The sequence below is a fragment of the Schistocerca piceifrons genome, chromosome 5 (genome assembly GCF_021461385.2).
Source record: "Schistocerca piceifrons isolate TAMUIC-IGC-003096 chromosome 5, iqSchPice1.1, whole genome shotgun sequence".
Taxonomy (NCBI): domain Eukaryota; kingdom Metazoa; phylum Arthropoda; class Insecta; order Orthoptera; family Acrididae; genus Schistocerca; species Schistocerca piceifrons.
In genome coordinates this window covers 115,300,011-115,313,149 of record NC_060142.1, presented here as the reverse complement: position 1 = coordinate 115,313,149, position 13,139 = coordinate 115,300,011, and the positions used below count along the sequence as shown (strand labels likewise).

Here is a 13,139-nt window from a genome sequence, read left to right as displayed (position 1 = left end):
TTTTATATTTTATGATTCTTTATGGCAAAATGGTTACAATGTGAATTTTTTAAAAACATTGTACCCATAGTTCATGATGAGAGCAAATCTGCGCAATTTCACGAGAATACAACCCAACCAACCAACCAACCAACCAACCAACCCGCGCATGCGCGCCCTGACAGTGACATTGCTGGCCACAGTTCCTGTCGCGGCCATTGGCGTTTCAGGGCGTTACCGCCGACGGAAGACGTCGCACCATGGCTGAGCTCGGGTCCGCAGCGCCCTCTGCCTTTTGCATATAAGGAGGAGCGCTGGCCCCGAGACAGACAGTCTATTGTCGATTGTCTATTGCTAGCCTTTCGTGGAGTTTATAGCGGAGCCATTGTAGTGTGATATTAGCTATTGTATTCGACTAGGCTCAGTACACGGATTACTCTTGGATATTACTTTGACTTGTATTGCTGGTGCACGTTTCGTCAGAAATAAAGATAAGTTATCTCTCCATTCTAGCTGGTGCAATTCTTGTCATTAATTATTTTTCGGCCAACACTACCCACGCTTTATACAATTTGTGGTGGCTGCCCCAAAAGTACCGCCAGGGACCTTGGGTTTGGGAGCCGTCACAAAAGACACTGTTACATGACATACATAATTTTAAACATTTTCAAAGCTGCAAGTGTTTTATTGATCATCTTGCACTTCCTTATTTCAATATTTTTTAATTTTATGACACGCGAACAGACAACGCACTGACAAATAATTGTTTCCAGTGCCTTTTGCTCAGTACAGGATCCTTGTTAGGATATGGGGAAAATCTGTCACAACAAAGTTATTCTGCAAACTTAGAGAGATTATGCCATGTATATTGCTTTCTCATTTTCATTTATGTTATTTGTGTTTCCTTTTTGTAGTTGTGCCAGGATGGAAAGTTGCATGTTATTAGCTCTATTATGCAAGGAATAATGGCTTGCCAAACAAAACTTTTCTGTGTTTGTAGCTTTGAAAAAATTGGCTATAGTGTAAGCATCTCTAGCACCAACACCAACGTTCAGATGGAGCTGAAACTTTGCAGAAGTTCATGCTGGTTCCTTATGTATGTTCTGTACAAATTTCAACAACATGGAAGATGGCCAATCTGGGATCCCTGGGTCCTTTTTCATGGTATGACCTCTGCTGAAATTAAGTACTGACCAGTCTTTCTGTCTCCCAATGAATAATTTTAAACTTACACACAAAAGCAAACATTTTAAATCAGATAACCAGCAATCTACCTTTCCGTATTTAATCTATTCATAGTAATAACTGGTGTATACCAATTTGAAGCTTCGATTCAACATATTTACTCACTACAAATGAACCATGGACCTTGCCGTTGGTGGGGAGGCTTGCGTGCCTCAGCGATACAGATAGCCGTACCGTAGGTGCAACCACAACGGAGGGGTATCTGTTGAGAGGTCAGACAAACATGTGGTTCCTGAAGAGGGGCAGCAGCCTTTTCAGTAGTTGCAAGGGCAACAGTCTGGATGATTGACTGATCTGGCCTTGTAACAATAACCAAAACGGCCTTGCTGTGCTGGTACTGCGAACGGCTGAAAGCAAGGGGAAACTACAGCCGTAATTTTTCCCGAGGGCATGCAGCTTTACTGTATGATTACATGATGATGGCGTCCTCTTGGGTAAAATATTCCGGAGGTAAAATAGTCCCCCATTCGGATCTCCGGGCGGGGACTACTCAAGAGGATGTCGTTATCAGGAGAAAGAAAACTGGCGTTCTACGGATCGGAGCGTGGAATGTCAGATCCCTTAATCGGGCAGGTAGGTTAGAAAATTTAAAAAGGGAAATGGATAGGTTGAAGTTAGATATAGTGGGAATTAGTGAAGTTCGGTGGCAGGAGGAACAAGACTTCTGGTCAGGTGACTACAGGGTTATAAACACAAAATCAAATAGGGGTAATGCAGGAGTAGGTTTAATAATGAATAGGAAAATAGGAATGCGGGTAAGCTACTACAAACAGCATAGTGAACGCATTATTGTGGCCAAGATAGATACGAAGCCCACGCCTACTACAGTAGTACAAGTTTATATGCCAACTAGCTCAGCAGATGACGAAGAAATTGAAGAAATGTATGATGAAATAAAAGAAATTATTCAGATTGTGAAGGGAGACGAAAATTTAATAGTCATGGGTGACTGGAATTCGAGTGTAGGAAAAGGGAGAGAAGGAAACATAGTAGGTGAATATGGATTGGGGGACAGAAATGAAAGAGGAAGCCGCCTGGTCGAATTTTGCACAGAGCACAACATAATCATAACTAACACTTGGTTTAAGAATCATGAAAGAAGGTTGTATACATGGAAGAACCCTGGAGATACTAAAAGGTATCAGATAGATTATATAATGGTAAGACAGAGATTTAGGAACCAGGTTTTAAATTGTAAGACATTTCCAGGGGCAGATGTGGACTCTGACCACAATCTATTGGTTATGACCTGTAGATTAAAACTGAAGAAACTGCAAAAAGGTGGGAATTTAAGGAGATGGGACCTGGATAAACTAAAAGAACCAGAGGTTGTACACAGATTCAGGGAGAGCATAAGGGAGCAATTGACAGGAATGGGGGAAATAAATACAGTAGAAGAAGAATGGGTAGCTTTGAGGGATGAAGTAGTGAAGGCAGCAGAGGATCAAGTAGGTAAAAAGACGAGGGCTAGTAGAAATCCTTGGGTAACAGAAGAAATATTGAATTTAATTGATGAAAGGAGAAAATATAAAAATGCAGTAAGTGAAACAGGCAAAAAGGAATACAAACGTCTCAAAAATGAGATCGACAGGAAGTGCAAAATGGCTAAGCAGGGATGGCTAGAGGACAAATGTAAGGATGTAGAGGCCTATCTCACTAGGGGTAAGATAGATACCGCCTACAGGAAAATTAAAGAAACCTTTGGAGATAAGAGAACGACTTGTATCAATATCAAGAGCTCAGATGGAAACCCAGTTCTAAGCAAAGAAGGGAAAGCAGAAAGGTGGAAGGAGTATATAGAGGGTCTATACAAGGGCGATGTACTTGAGGACAATATTATGGAAATGGAAGAGGATGTAGATGAAGATGAAATGGGAGATATGATACTGCGTGAAGAGTTTGACAGAGCACTGAAAGACCTGAGTCGAAACAAGGCCTCCGGAGTAGACAATATTCCATTGGAACTACTGACGGCCGTGGGAGAGCCAGTCCTGACAAAACTCTACCATCTGGTGAGCAAGATGTATGAAACAGGCGAAATACCCTCAGACTTCAAGAAGAATATAATAATTCCAATCCCAAAGAAAGCAGGTGTTGACAGATGTGAAAATTACCGAACTATCAGCTTAATAAGTCACAGCTGCAAAATACTAACACGAATTCTTTACAGACGAATGGAAAAACTAGTAGAAGCCAACCTCGGGGAAGATCAGTTTGGATTCCGTAGAAACACCGGAACACGTGAGGCAATACTGACCTTACGACTTATCTTAGAAGAAAGATTAAGGAAAGGCAAACCTACGTTTCTAGCATTTGTAGACTTAGAGAAAGCTTTTGACAATGTTGACTGGAATACTCTCTTTCAAATTCTGAAAGTGGCAGGGGTAAAATACAGGGAGCGAAAGGCTATTTACAATTTGTACAGAAACCAGATGGCAGTTATAAGAGTCGAGGGACATGAAAGGGAAGCAGTGGTTGGGAAGGGAGTAAGACAGGGTTGTAGCCTCTCCCCGATGTTGTTCAATCTGTATATTGAGCAAGCAGTAAAGGAAACAAAAGAAAAATTCGGAGGAGGTATTAAAATTCATGGAGAAGAAATAAAAACTTTGAGGTTCGCCGATGACATTGTAATTCTGTCAGAGACAGCAAAGGACTTGGAAGAGCAGTTGAATGGAATGGACAGTGTCTTGAAAGGAGGATATAAGATGAACATCAACAAAAGCAAAACAAGGATAATGGAATGTAGTCTAATTAAGTCAGGTGATGCTGAAGGAATTAGATTAGGAAATGAGGCACTTAAAGTAGTAAAGGAGTTTTGCTATTTGGGGAGCAAAATAACTGATGATGGTCGAAGTAGAGAGGATATAAAATGTAGGCTGGCAATGGCAAGGAAAGCGTTTCTGAAGAAGAGAAATTTGTTAACATCCAGTATTGATTTAAGTGTCAGGAAGTCATTTCTGAAAGTATTCGTATGGAGTGTAGCCATGTATGGAAGTGAAACATGGACGATAAATAGTTTGGACAAGAAGAGAATAGAAGCTTTCGAAATGGGGTGCTACAGAAGAATGCTGAAGATTAGATGGGTAGATCACATAACTAATGAGGAAGTATTGAATAGGATTGGGGAGAAGAGAAGTTTGTGGCACAACTTGACCAGAAGAAGGGATCGGTTGGTAGGACATGTTCTGAGGCATCAAGGGATCACCAATTTAGTATTGGAGGGCAGCATGGAGGGTAAAAATCGTAGAGGGAGACCAAGAGATGAATACACTAAGCAGATTCAGAAGGATGTAGGTTGCAGTAGGTACTGGGAGATGAAAAAGCTTGCACAGGATAGAGTAGCATGGAGAGCTGCATCAAACCAGTCTCAGGACTGAAGACCACAACAACAACAACAACAAATATTTATCACTCACCATTTCACATTTCCTGGTGAGATGTCTTCTTCCAGCTTTTGAAGTTGTAGAAATTTTTCATTTACATTTTCTTCAATCACAAGTTCATCAATTTTCTCCTTAAATTCTGTTTCTACATAATCTATAAAACGGCTATGTATTTTGGAGATTGTTGCTGGATATTTCCCAAGAAGTTTTCCATAACACTCTTGCATCACTCCTTCACTAAAACATGAATCACACGTCAAGATTCTGCCACGCATATCATACTGTAACATTGTATGTGATACTATGCTGACAGGAAGGACAAAGATCTCAGTAATCTTAGAGCTGTCACTAAGGGCAAGTGTTTTCATGAAAGCAGTTGCAAAGCAATATCTTACTGTCTTTCAAGAAGCTGAAAGTTCACACACAATATCTTTTGTAACTGGTTCTGAAATTCCAAAAGATATTCTGTCTGCACCTATTGCTGAACTGTGATTGCCCAACTAGCACTCAGAGATTCTGGGAATGATTTCTAATACTGCCAAAAAGGACAATTAGAATGGGGTGCACTCAGCCTTGTGAAAATAAGTGAAGAGCTACTTTAAGTAGCAATAGATTTATTTTGAGAAAGCTGACATTATTGGTAAAGATTGTGACATTCAACCCATATTCCCCACCATACTAATTCTGCTGGCACAAAACATTAGAATTGGCTGTCAGTGTGTGATCTATCAAGCTTGATGTGGAATTCTTATCTTCCTTCTTCTTAGAGTAATTCAAATATAGCCAAATATGGGACACATAATACAATTATTCATGATTTATGTTTTGTGTTGGCTCTTTCTCCTTTGTTGCTGAAAGTATTTTGCACTCTATGGAGAGAAAGTGTAATAGAGACTGACAATAAAAAGCAACAGCACATAAATTCCAAATTAAAAGCTTATTTTGATTGATACGCAGAACAGTGCACAAACATAAATAAATTGAAATACACAGAACATAAATTATGTCATCAATCGAAATGAACAAAACAAAACCATAAAATGTTAATAAATAAAGGCAAGAGAATATAAAGATTCTTCCAAACAGGAAACATTATGTGGCTACTTCATGAGAACTTTTATCACTTACAAAGAAAATGTAACTTATTCACAGTAGCTAGAAGTAAGTAAGTTTAAAATTTAGAAGGTGCTCAATACTTCCATATTTACACATAAGAACAGAGAGCAAGTGGCCTACAAACTAGCAGCATGGTAGAGGCACACCTTGTCTTGCCCCAGTGGCTGGAAGAAGGTAGGCCTTCACCTGGTAACCCCAATGACCACAACTTATTTCTCCCTTTACCCACTGTTCTACCCACCTCACACATGATCCTATGACAACTCTCGTAGTCCCACTGGATGTACCAGTGGATCAACCAATATAATTACGCATATGATCAGCAAGGCTGTGGAATGGTACATCCACTGACACCAGGCAATGTGAAAGAACAACAGCGGCAGATTTAAGGGCTGATCTCATTTGTCCCAACTCATTGGTGCGTACTACATGCCATCCGGTGAACTTATTTACAATGATCTTGCGATACTCTGCTATTTTCTGGACAATGATTTGGCCACTGTTATTCCCTGTTGTCGACATCTGGCTTGCACAAAGACATTTCTGTTTCCCCATTGTGGCACTGCCTCCATTCTCCACTTGATCACATGTTGTGCCTTCTGTAAATGAATTGGTGTGGGTGTGTGTGTGTGTGTGTGTGTGTGTGTGTGTGTGTGTGTGTGTGTGTGTGTGTGTGTCAGAAAAACTTACAGTGCCATCCACCAATAATGTTTGAGTTGTTCAGCAATTCTTTAAAGGACTTAATTGGCAAAAATTCTAGAAGTTTTTGTCTCTGTTTAGTTCAAGAAGACTAAGGTTCTATTATTTTTGTGATGTAATTGTACTTAACTGGTGTTCAGTGGAAGCTGTGTTTAGTAGAGTGCTTCTGGGCATCGGTCCAGTTGCTGTTTCTATTTTACACACATTTCGATGACCACCCCAGCCTAGGCCTTCAGGTGCTGCAAGTTCTGCTGTTACGTGTACTTGCTGCCTGGACTCCAACCAGAGTGTGAACTATAGTTCGTCTCACACCACAATTTATAGCAGAGTTTGACAACCGACACCCACTACACCCTTCGGTGCTCTTTTGTTTTTCATGGTTTGCACAAACATTCCATGAAACACAAATTCTCTCAGTGTTTTCCAACTTTGGTGGATGTTATGGCCAGTGAGATTTTAATAAATTGACTGTTATGTAAACTGAACCCACCATCCCTGTTTATTAAGTTTCCTGACATCCTTAGTTTGATAGACTCCTTCATTACACTGTCCCAGCAACTTTGCTTGGTGTCAGCTGATTTGCTCAGTTGTTTTAGTCAAGTATGGCATCCAGTGTATTTTACTTCCTTCAAATAAGATAAAAAGTATTCTTTGTAATATTTAAGACAATCCAGGTCTACAGGAGCTGGCTGTATATATCAAATCCAATGGAATGTGGCATGTCCTACATTGGGCAGACCATCAGAATAGTCACAGAAAGATGCAAGGAACAACAGTGACATACCCAATTATTTTTTGGGGTAATTCTTCTGATTCAAAAAGGGTACTTTGGCTCAAAAACGGTCTGTTCAAGCTATGTGTGGTGTAAGTTCGAGAACCTCTTGTCGACCCCTATTCAATAGTCTGGGAATTCTGACATTGCCCTCACAGTATATATTTTCTTTAATGTCACTTGTTGTTAGCAATATTAGCTTATTCCCAAGAGTTAGCAGCTTTCACTCAGTTAATACTAGGCAGAAATCAAATCTGCCTGTGGAATGCACTTCCTTGACTCTTGTGCAGAAAGGAGTGCAGTACTCTGCTGCATCCATTTTCAATAAGCTACCACAAGAACTCAAAAATCTTAGCAGTAGCCCAAACGCTTTTAAGTCTAAACTGAAGAGTTTCCTCATGGCTCACTCCTTCTATTCTGCCGAGGAGCTCCTGGAAGAGCTGAAAAATTATGCAAATTTCAGTGTTACATTGTTGATTTTCTTTATTTAAATTTACGAATTGTTGCCTGAATATGTTTCTTATATTTCATTTTATCCGTTTCCACTATCGGGTTATAAATTCATGTATTGACTCGTTCCATGACCATGGAGACTTCTCCTTAATGTGGTCCCATGGAACAATAAATAAATAAATAAATAAACAACCTAGCAAGTCAGTTGTGCTGAGCACTGCCTCAAATAATCATAAAATGAAATATGACGAGACAATTATCATGCTGCATATGCCAAGTTTCTGGGACAGTATAATAAAGAAGTCTATCGAAATAAAGATATCAAAAACCTATTAAATAGGGACGGAGGTTTCAATTTACATAATGCTTGGGGTCTGGCACTCAATGTACAAGTACTGAAATCAACCTGGCAATCACATGCATCAGATTTGGAAAACTCAGAGAATTTGCATTTCATGAAATACCAATGCAAGGTCTCACACACAAAAGATCTTAAAGGGTGTAGTGGGAAATGGGAATCAAACTTGGCTACAAACAGCGGTGCGAGACCAACAATAGTGTACAGTCTGGTGTATACGTAATAGCAAACCTTGCAGCACCCAAAGAAGAAGGCTGGGTCAATAGTCAAAATACTGAGCACAAAACAGAAACAACAACTCAGCTGAACATGCAGAAGTTCACTATAAATCAACTGTGACAAGAAAACCTGAGGGATTGAAAGCTGTGTTGTTAAAGAAGCAGACTTATAGAAGTGGCAATGAAAGCTGTTTGCAACTCTGAACCATCCATGTCAGAATAGGACTACCAGGTACTTTGCTAGAGTGTTACAACCATGATGGACAAGTAGTTTTTTGAGCCCTGAAACCAACAGCTCAATCAGCAGAAAGAGCTCGTATAGAAGCTGATGTATCTGATACATCTACAACTGCACCCAGCAATCCCCTGCTTTTTTAGTCATTTAATTAAGCTAAAGAAGACTGAATAGTGTACTAAAAGTGTTTAATGCTTCATTTCCAGGCAAGTGACATTAAGTGAGACAGTGGACATTTTTTCAACATACCAAGAGCTCTATTATCTTGGGCAAAAATAGGCTCTTTTGTACAATCAGGGCAGCCCCTACCCACTATTTATTCATTTTTATGTGAATATTTTGCAACAACAATGCATATGGTGGCCACTAGTTTAGAGGTCCTCCAACATCATAAACCAACATCAGAGAGTTGTGCGTCATGGATCACAGTCCTGCAGGGTCTGAGTAGAAAATGCAGTTTTATGTGTTCTTGTAGAAAATCATACGTAGAATCATTAATATGTGCCATTGTCATCAGATTAGCACCAGAGAGTGAAGTGCATGTGCAAGCATTATCACAGAAAGATCCTTATTCAGTATAAGTTTTGCATATTCCTAGGGGTTTCAAGACTTCACAAACAGCTCAGGCCTTGTTCTGTGTAGAATATGATATATCAGAACTGTCATTTCGAATGGCAAATGTGGACAAGTAGTCCACCTGATGGTGAAAGCGCAAAGATGTCACTCAGTTCAGGTGAAAATGGAACAACCACTGTTTGACAAGGTGGGCATCAAACTTCATGCTATCACAGTTTTTCTGTTTGGCTTCGGCAAAATTTTCGTAGACTTCACACTTGTACTTATTGTTTTTCTGCGCATGGTAGACATAATTGGCCACATTATAATGGCTGTCAACAGTGTTTTCGCCAGGGTCATTGCTGTACGCCCAGCTTAAGGGTACACAACAATTACCATGAGATGCCGCCACCACACAGGTACCACACCACTCACCTGGATCCTCTCAGTTATTAGTTGCAGACTCCAGATGGCGCTCACATATTCAGCCCATTTTCTGCTTATGATCTATGTTTATCTGTACACTATACTGACTAGTTGTGGATATTGTGCAAGTGGTTCATAAATGTCAGGTTTGTCAGTCTCAGCACCTGGCACCACCTAAAAATACCTGCAGTGGCCTCCATCTACCAAGCTGCTGGATTGGGTATATGGCCTGTATCATGTGAAATAATCCAGCGGCTGTTACTCTCATATCACAGATGTTTATAAAAATCTGGTGTAAGAAAATACATACTGAAAGAGGGCTCAAACAACTTTTCCTAAATTTTTCAACCAAAACTGCATTCAGGAGGCCATTTTGAAAATGTAAGTCATTTTCACAACTTGGGTTGGTTGGAAAGGCGAATTAAAAGTTTTTAACAACTACAACTTTTTTATTTATGATTCAGTTTCACTCAATCTGGTAGCATTGCAATGTTAAAAGAATCAACCACAATATAAAATGAATAAAATGCTGGAATTATACATACAAAAATTTACAAATTTGTAACAAAAGCCTTTTTTAAAGACTTTTTTTCAAATGTCAGCAAAACCTCAAGTTCTGTCGTGTTAATATTTGTTTCACATAATGCCTATTTTACATTTCAAATGGCTACATGACAGTACATGAAATAACAACAAAAAATTCAGTCTAGCAGCTGTACTCACAGGTGATACAGTCTCTCTCTCTCTTTCTCTCTGTGTGTGTGTGTGTGTGTGTGTGTGTGTGTGTGTGTGTGTGTGTGTGGTGAATTCTGGAACAGTTTCATAAGTGTTCCTACTCAGAGCATGCTAAGCAGAGATTTCTGCTGTGTCAGGTTTAAATCTTTTTTTCTTCCTTAACATATGTATTAGAGATCACATTTTGTAGTCATTAACTCTTTCTTGCTTCCTCTTACATTAGTTCATAATTCATCTTTTGTCTGATTAGAATGTCAGAAAAAAAGTTTAAACCACCCAGTCCTTAAAACTTCCTGGCAGATTAAAACTATGTGCTAAATTAAGACCACAACCCAGTAGTGGGAGAAATACAAGTGAAATTGAAAAAAGTCTGGAGAGGTCAAGCAAAGGAAAGACTAAACATAGAAAGCCTCAAATACGTAGAAAAGGCATCAGATTTGGAGAACAGACTTATGGAAAAATGGGAAAGACGTAGTGTTGATGAAAGTTTTAATGACAAATGGATAAAAATGAGGGAAGGACTCATGGACTCCGCCAAAGAAATACTAGGAATTAGAGTATACCAAAGTACCAGGAAAGAATGGATAACAAAAAACATGTTGAAAAGATGGCAGAGCAGAGAAAGTGGAAAAATGTAGAAACTGAAGAAGGCAAAAAGAGGTACAGGAAACTGAATAATGAATTAAGAAGAGAAACTGAAGAAGCAAGGGAAAAATGGATGAAACAGAAATGCGATGAAATAGAGAAAATGGAGAAAGAGGGAAAGTACAAAATGATGTATAGTCTGGCTAGTGAGATAGTTTTTGGACGTAAAAGAAAGAGGAATACCATGGAAATAGAAAGAGCAGATGGTACTCTAGCAGAAGAACCACAGGAGGTTTTGAACAAATGGCAAGAATATATGTCTGTATAGAGGGAGTGAAATACATTGCGAAATTAAAGTTGAAGAGGAGCAATATGTGCTGGAAGATGGAGAGGGATTCACCATCTTGGAAGCAGAAGTAGAAGAGGTGCTGAAGGAGATTAAGAATAGGATGGAATGTGGAATTGATGATTTGCCAGCAGAACTATTGAAGAGTCTGGGAAACAAGGCAAGAAAAGAAATAGTCTACCTCTGAACGAGATATATGACAAAGGAGAATGGTCTGAGGATTTCCTTGCAACAATTATGATACCAATAGAGAAAAAGAGAAACACTAAAAAGTGTGAAGAGCTTAAGACCATTAGTCTAATTTCTCATGCAGCTAAAGTCTTGCTGAGACTGTTGAACAGAAGGCTATATGGCAAGCTGGATAGAGGGACTGCAGAGGAGCAGTTAGGATTTAGAAGAGGAAAAGGAACAAGAGATGCTATTGGCCTGTTAAGAACTATAGAAGAAAAATATATGGAAAAAGGTAGAGAAATATTTGCTGTTTTTATAGATTTAGAAAAGGCTTTTGACAGAGTTCATTGGAACAAGCTGATGGATATTTTGAAGAGGAAAGGAGTAGATTGGAAAGAGAGACGACTAATACAGAATCTATATTTACACCAGATATGTATTGGTGGAAAGAGAATAGAATTATAACATCTGATGATGAGTTGGGTTGAGCGGGTGCTCAACATCACGGTCGTCAGCACCCTGACCAAAAGTCAACATGAAATCTAATGGGTGGGGACGAAGGCTCTCCTCACATGCAGAGCAGTTTATAATGTACTAAATTCTGCCGCCCGTCCCCACCAGTTTAGGGATGAGGCCTAATAGTTCACAAAATTTCACCACTCTGTTAACACTGGTATCGGTATCTGCGAGGAGGGTGGGCAGATATCCAGCGAGACCAAGGACTGCCCTAATATCGGTCTACAGGACACACATGGCCACAATATGCTGAACTGAAAGCGGCATGCCACAAACTTCACAGAAAGGTGGAGGAGGAGGAAGCCATGTGTGAAAGGGGTATGCCCGATGTGCAGTCTGGTAAGCCAAACCTCCTTCCAGCGGCAAGGCTGACACGAAGTCCGCCAAGCTTTTGTGGTCAGTTTGAGCAACCGCAATTTGTTGTCAGACACCTGCAGCCATTTAGTCTCCCACTGACACATGATGCATCTGCCAGAAAATGAGATAATGGTGTGCAACGGGATGGGACTTGATGGACAGCACCATCCCAACATGCTTCCTTCGCAGCTTTATCAGCCATGTCGTTATCCTGTATCCTAACTTGGCCAGGTACCCAGAAAAAGATCACCACCTTGGCACGGCGTTGGAGCCACTGTAAGCAGTCATGGATGAGCTGAATCAGCGGGTCTACCAGATACATTTGGTGAAGCACTTGCAGCGCACTAAGAGAGTCGGACACTAAAGAAAACTCGTACGGTGGTGCCTGTGAACCCTGACCAGTGCCATTAGGATGCCATTTAACTCCGCATCATAATTTGTAAATTGTTCTGGAACACATATTTTAAAACCAAAATCATATCTGGAGCACGATTTTTCGGGTACTGCGTCAAGCTTAAAATCACTTTTGGCCTCCAAAGACACCAAGGCGGCAGTGCATTCCATCCCTGGGCGTGTATATTCATGCCTGAGAGATCCAGATCCTTGAGGCAGTCCATAGCATGTATACCAAATGGCTGGGTCGCTTGGGCCGATTCCTGAACAGTCGTTCGAAGGTGGGTTGGATCACTGAACTAAATGCCAACGACTGGGGTGACGCTGAGATTTTCAGTGCCTGTAGAGCCAAAAGAATACGTCGCCGAATCCAGAGTGGTGGTTCACCAGCCTCTGCACACAGACTCTGAACTGGGCTGGTCCGAAAGGCTCCAGTCGATATCCGAATGCCTGCACGGTGGACAGCATCTAACATCTGGAGGTAGGAAGGATGGGCCGATCCACAGACCACGCTGCTATAGTCTAAGCGTGATCGAACAAATGCTCTATAAAACTGTATGAGGTGGGACCTGTCAGTTCTCATGTTTTTTCACCAAG

The 13,139-nt window shown here is 40.4% G+C and overlaps 1 protein-coding gene across 1 annotated transcript in view; it reads right to left on the bottom strand.

The window, feature by feature from the left end:
* Positions 1 to 13,139, bottom strand: part of LOC124798271 — a 64,427-nt gene that overhangs the window by 30,902 nt on the left and 20,386 nt on the right. Inside the window, exon 2 of the mRNA XM_047261595.1 lies at positions 4,641 to 4,844. Coding sequence (XP_047117551.1) covers positions 4,641 to 4,844 — 204 coding nt within the window. The remainder of the gene's footprint in view (positions 1 to 4,640; positions 4,845 to 13,139) is intronic.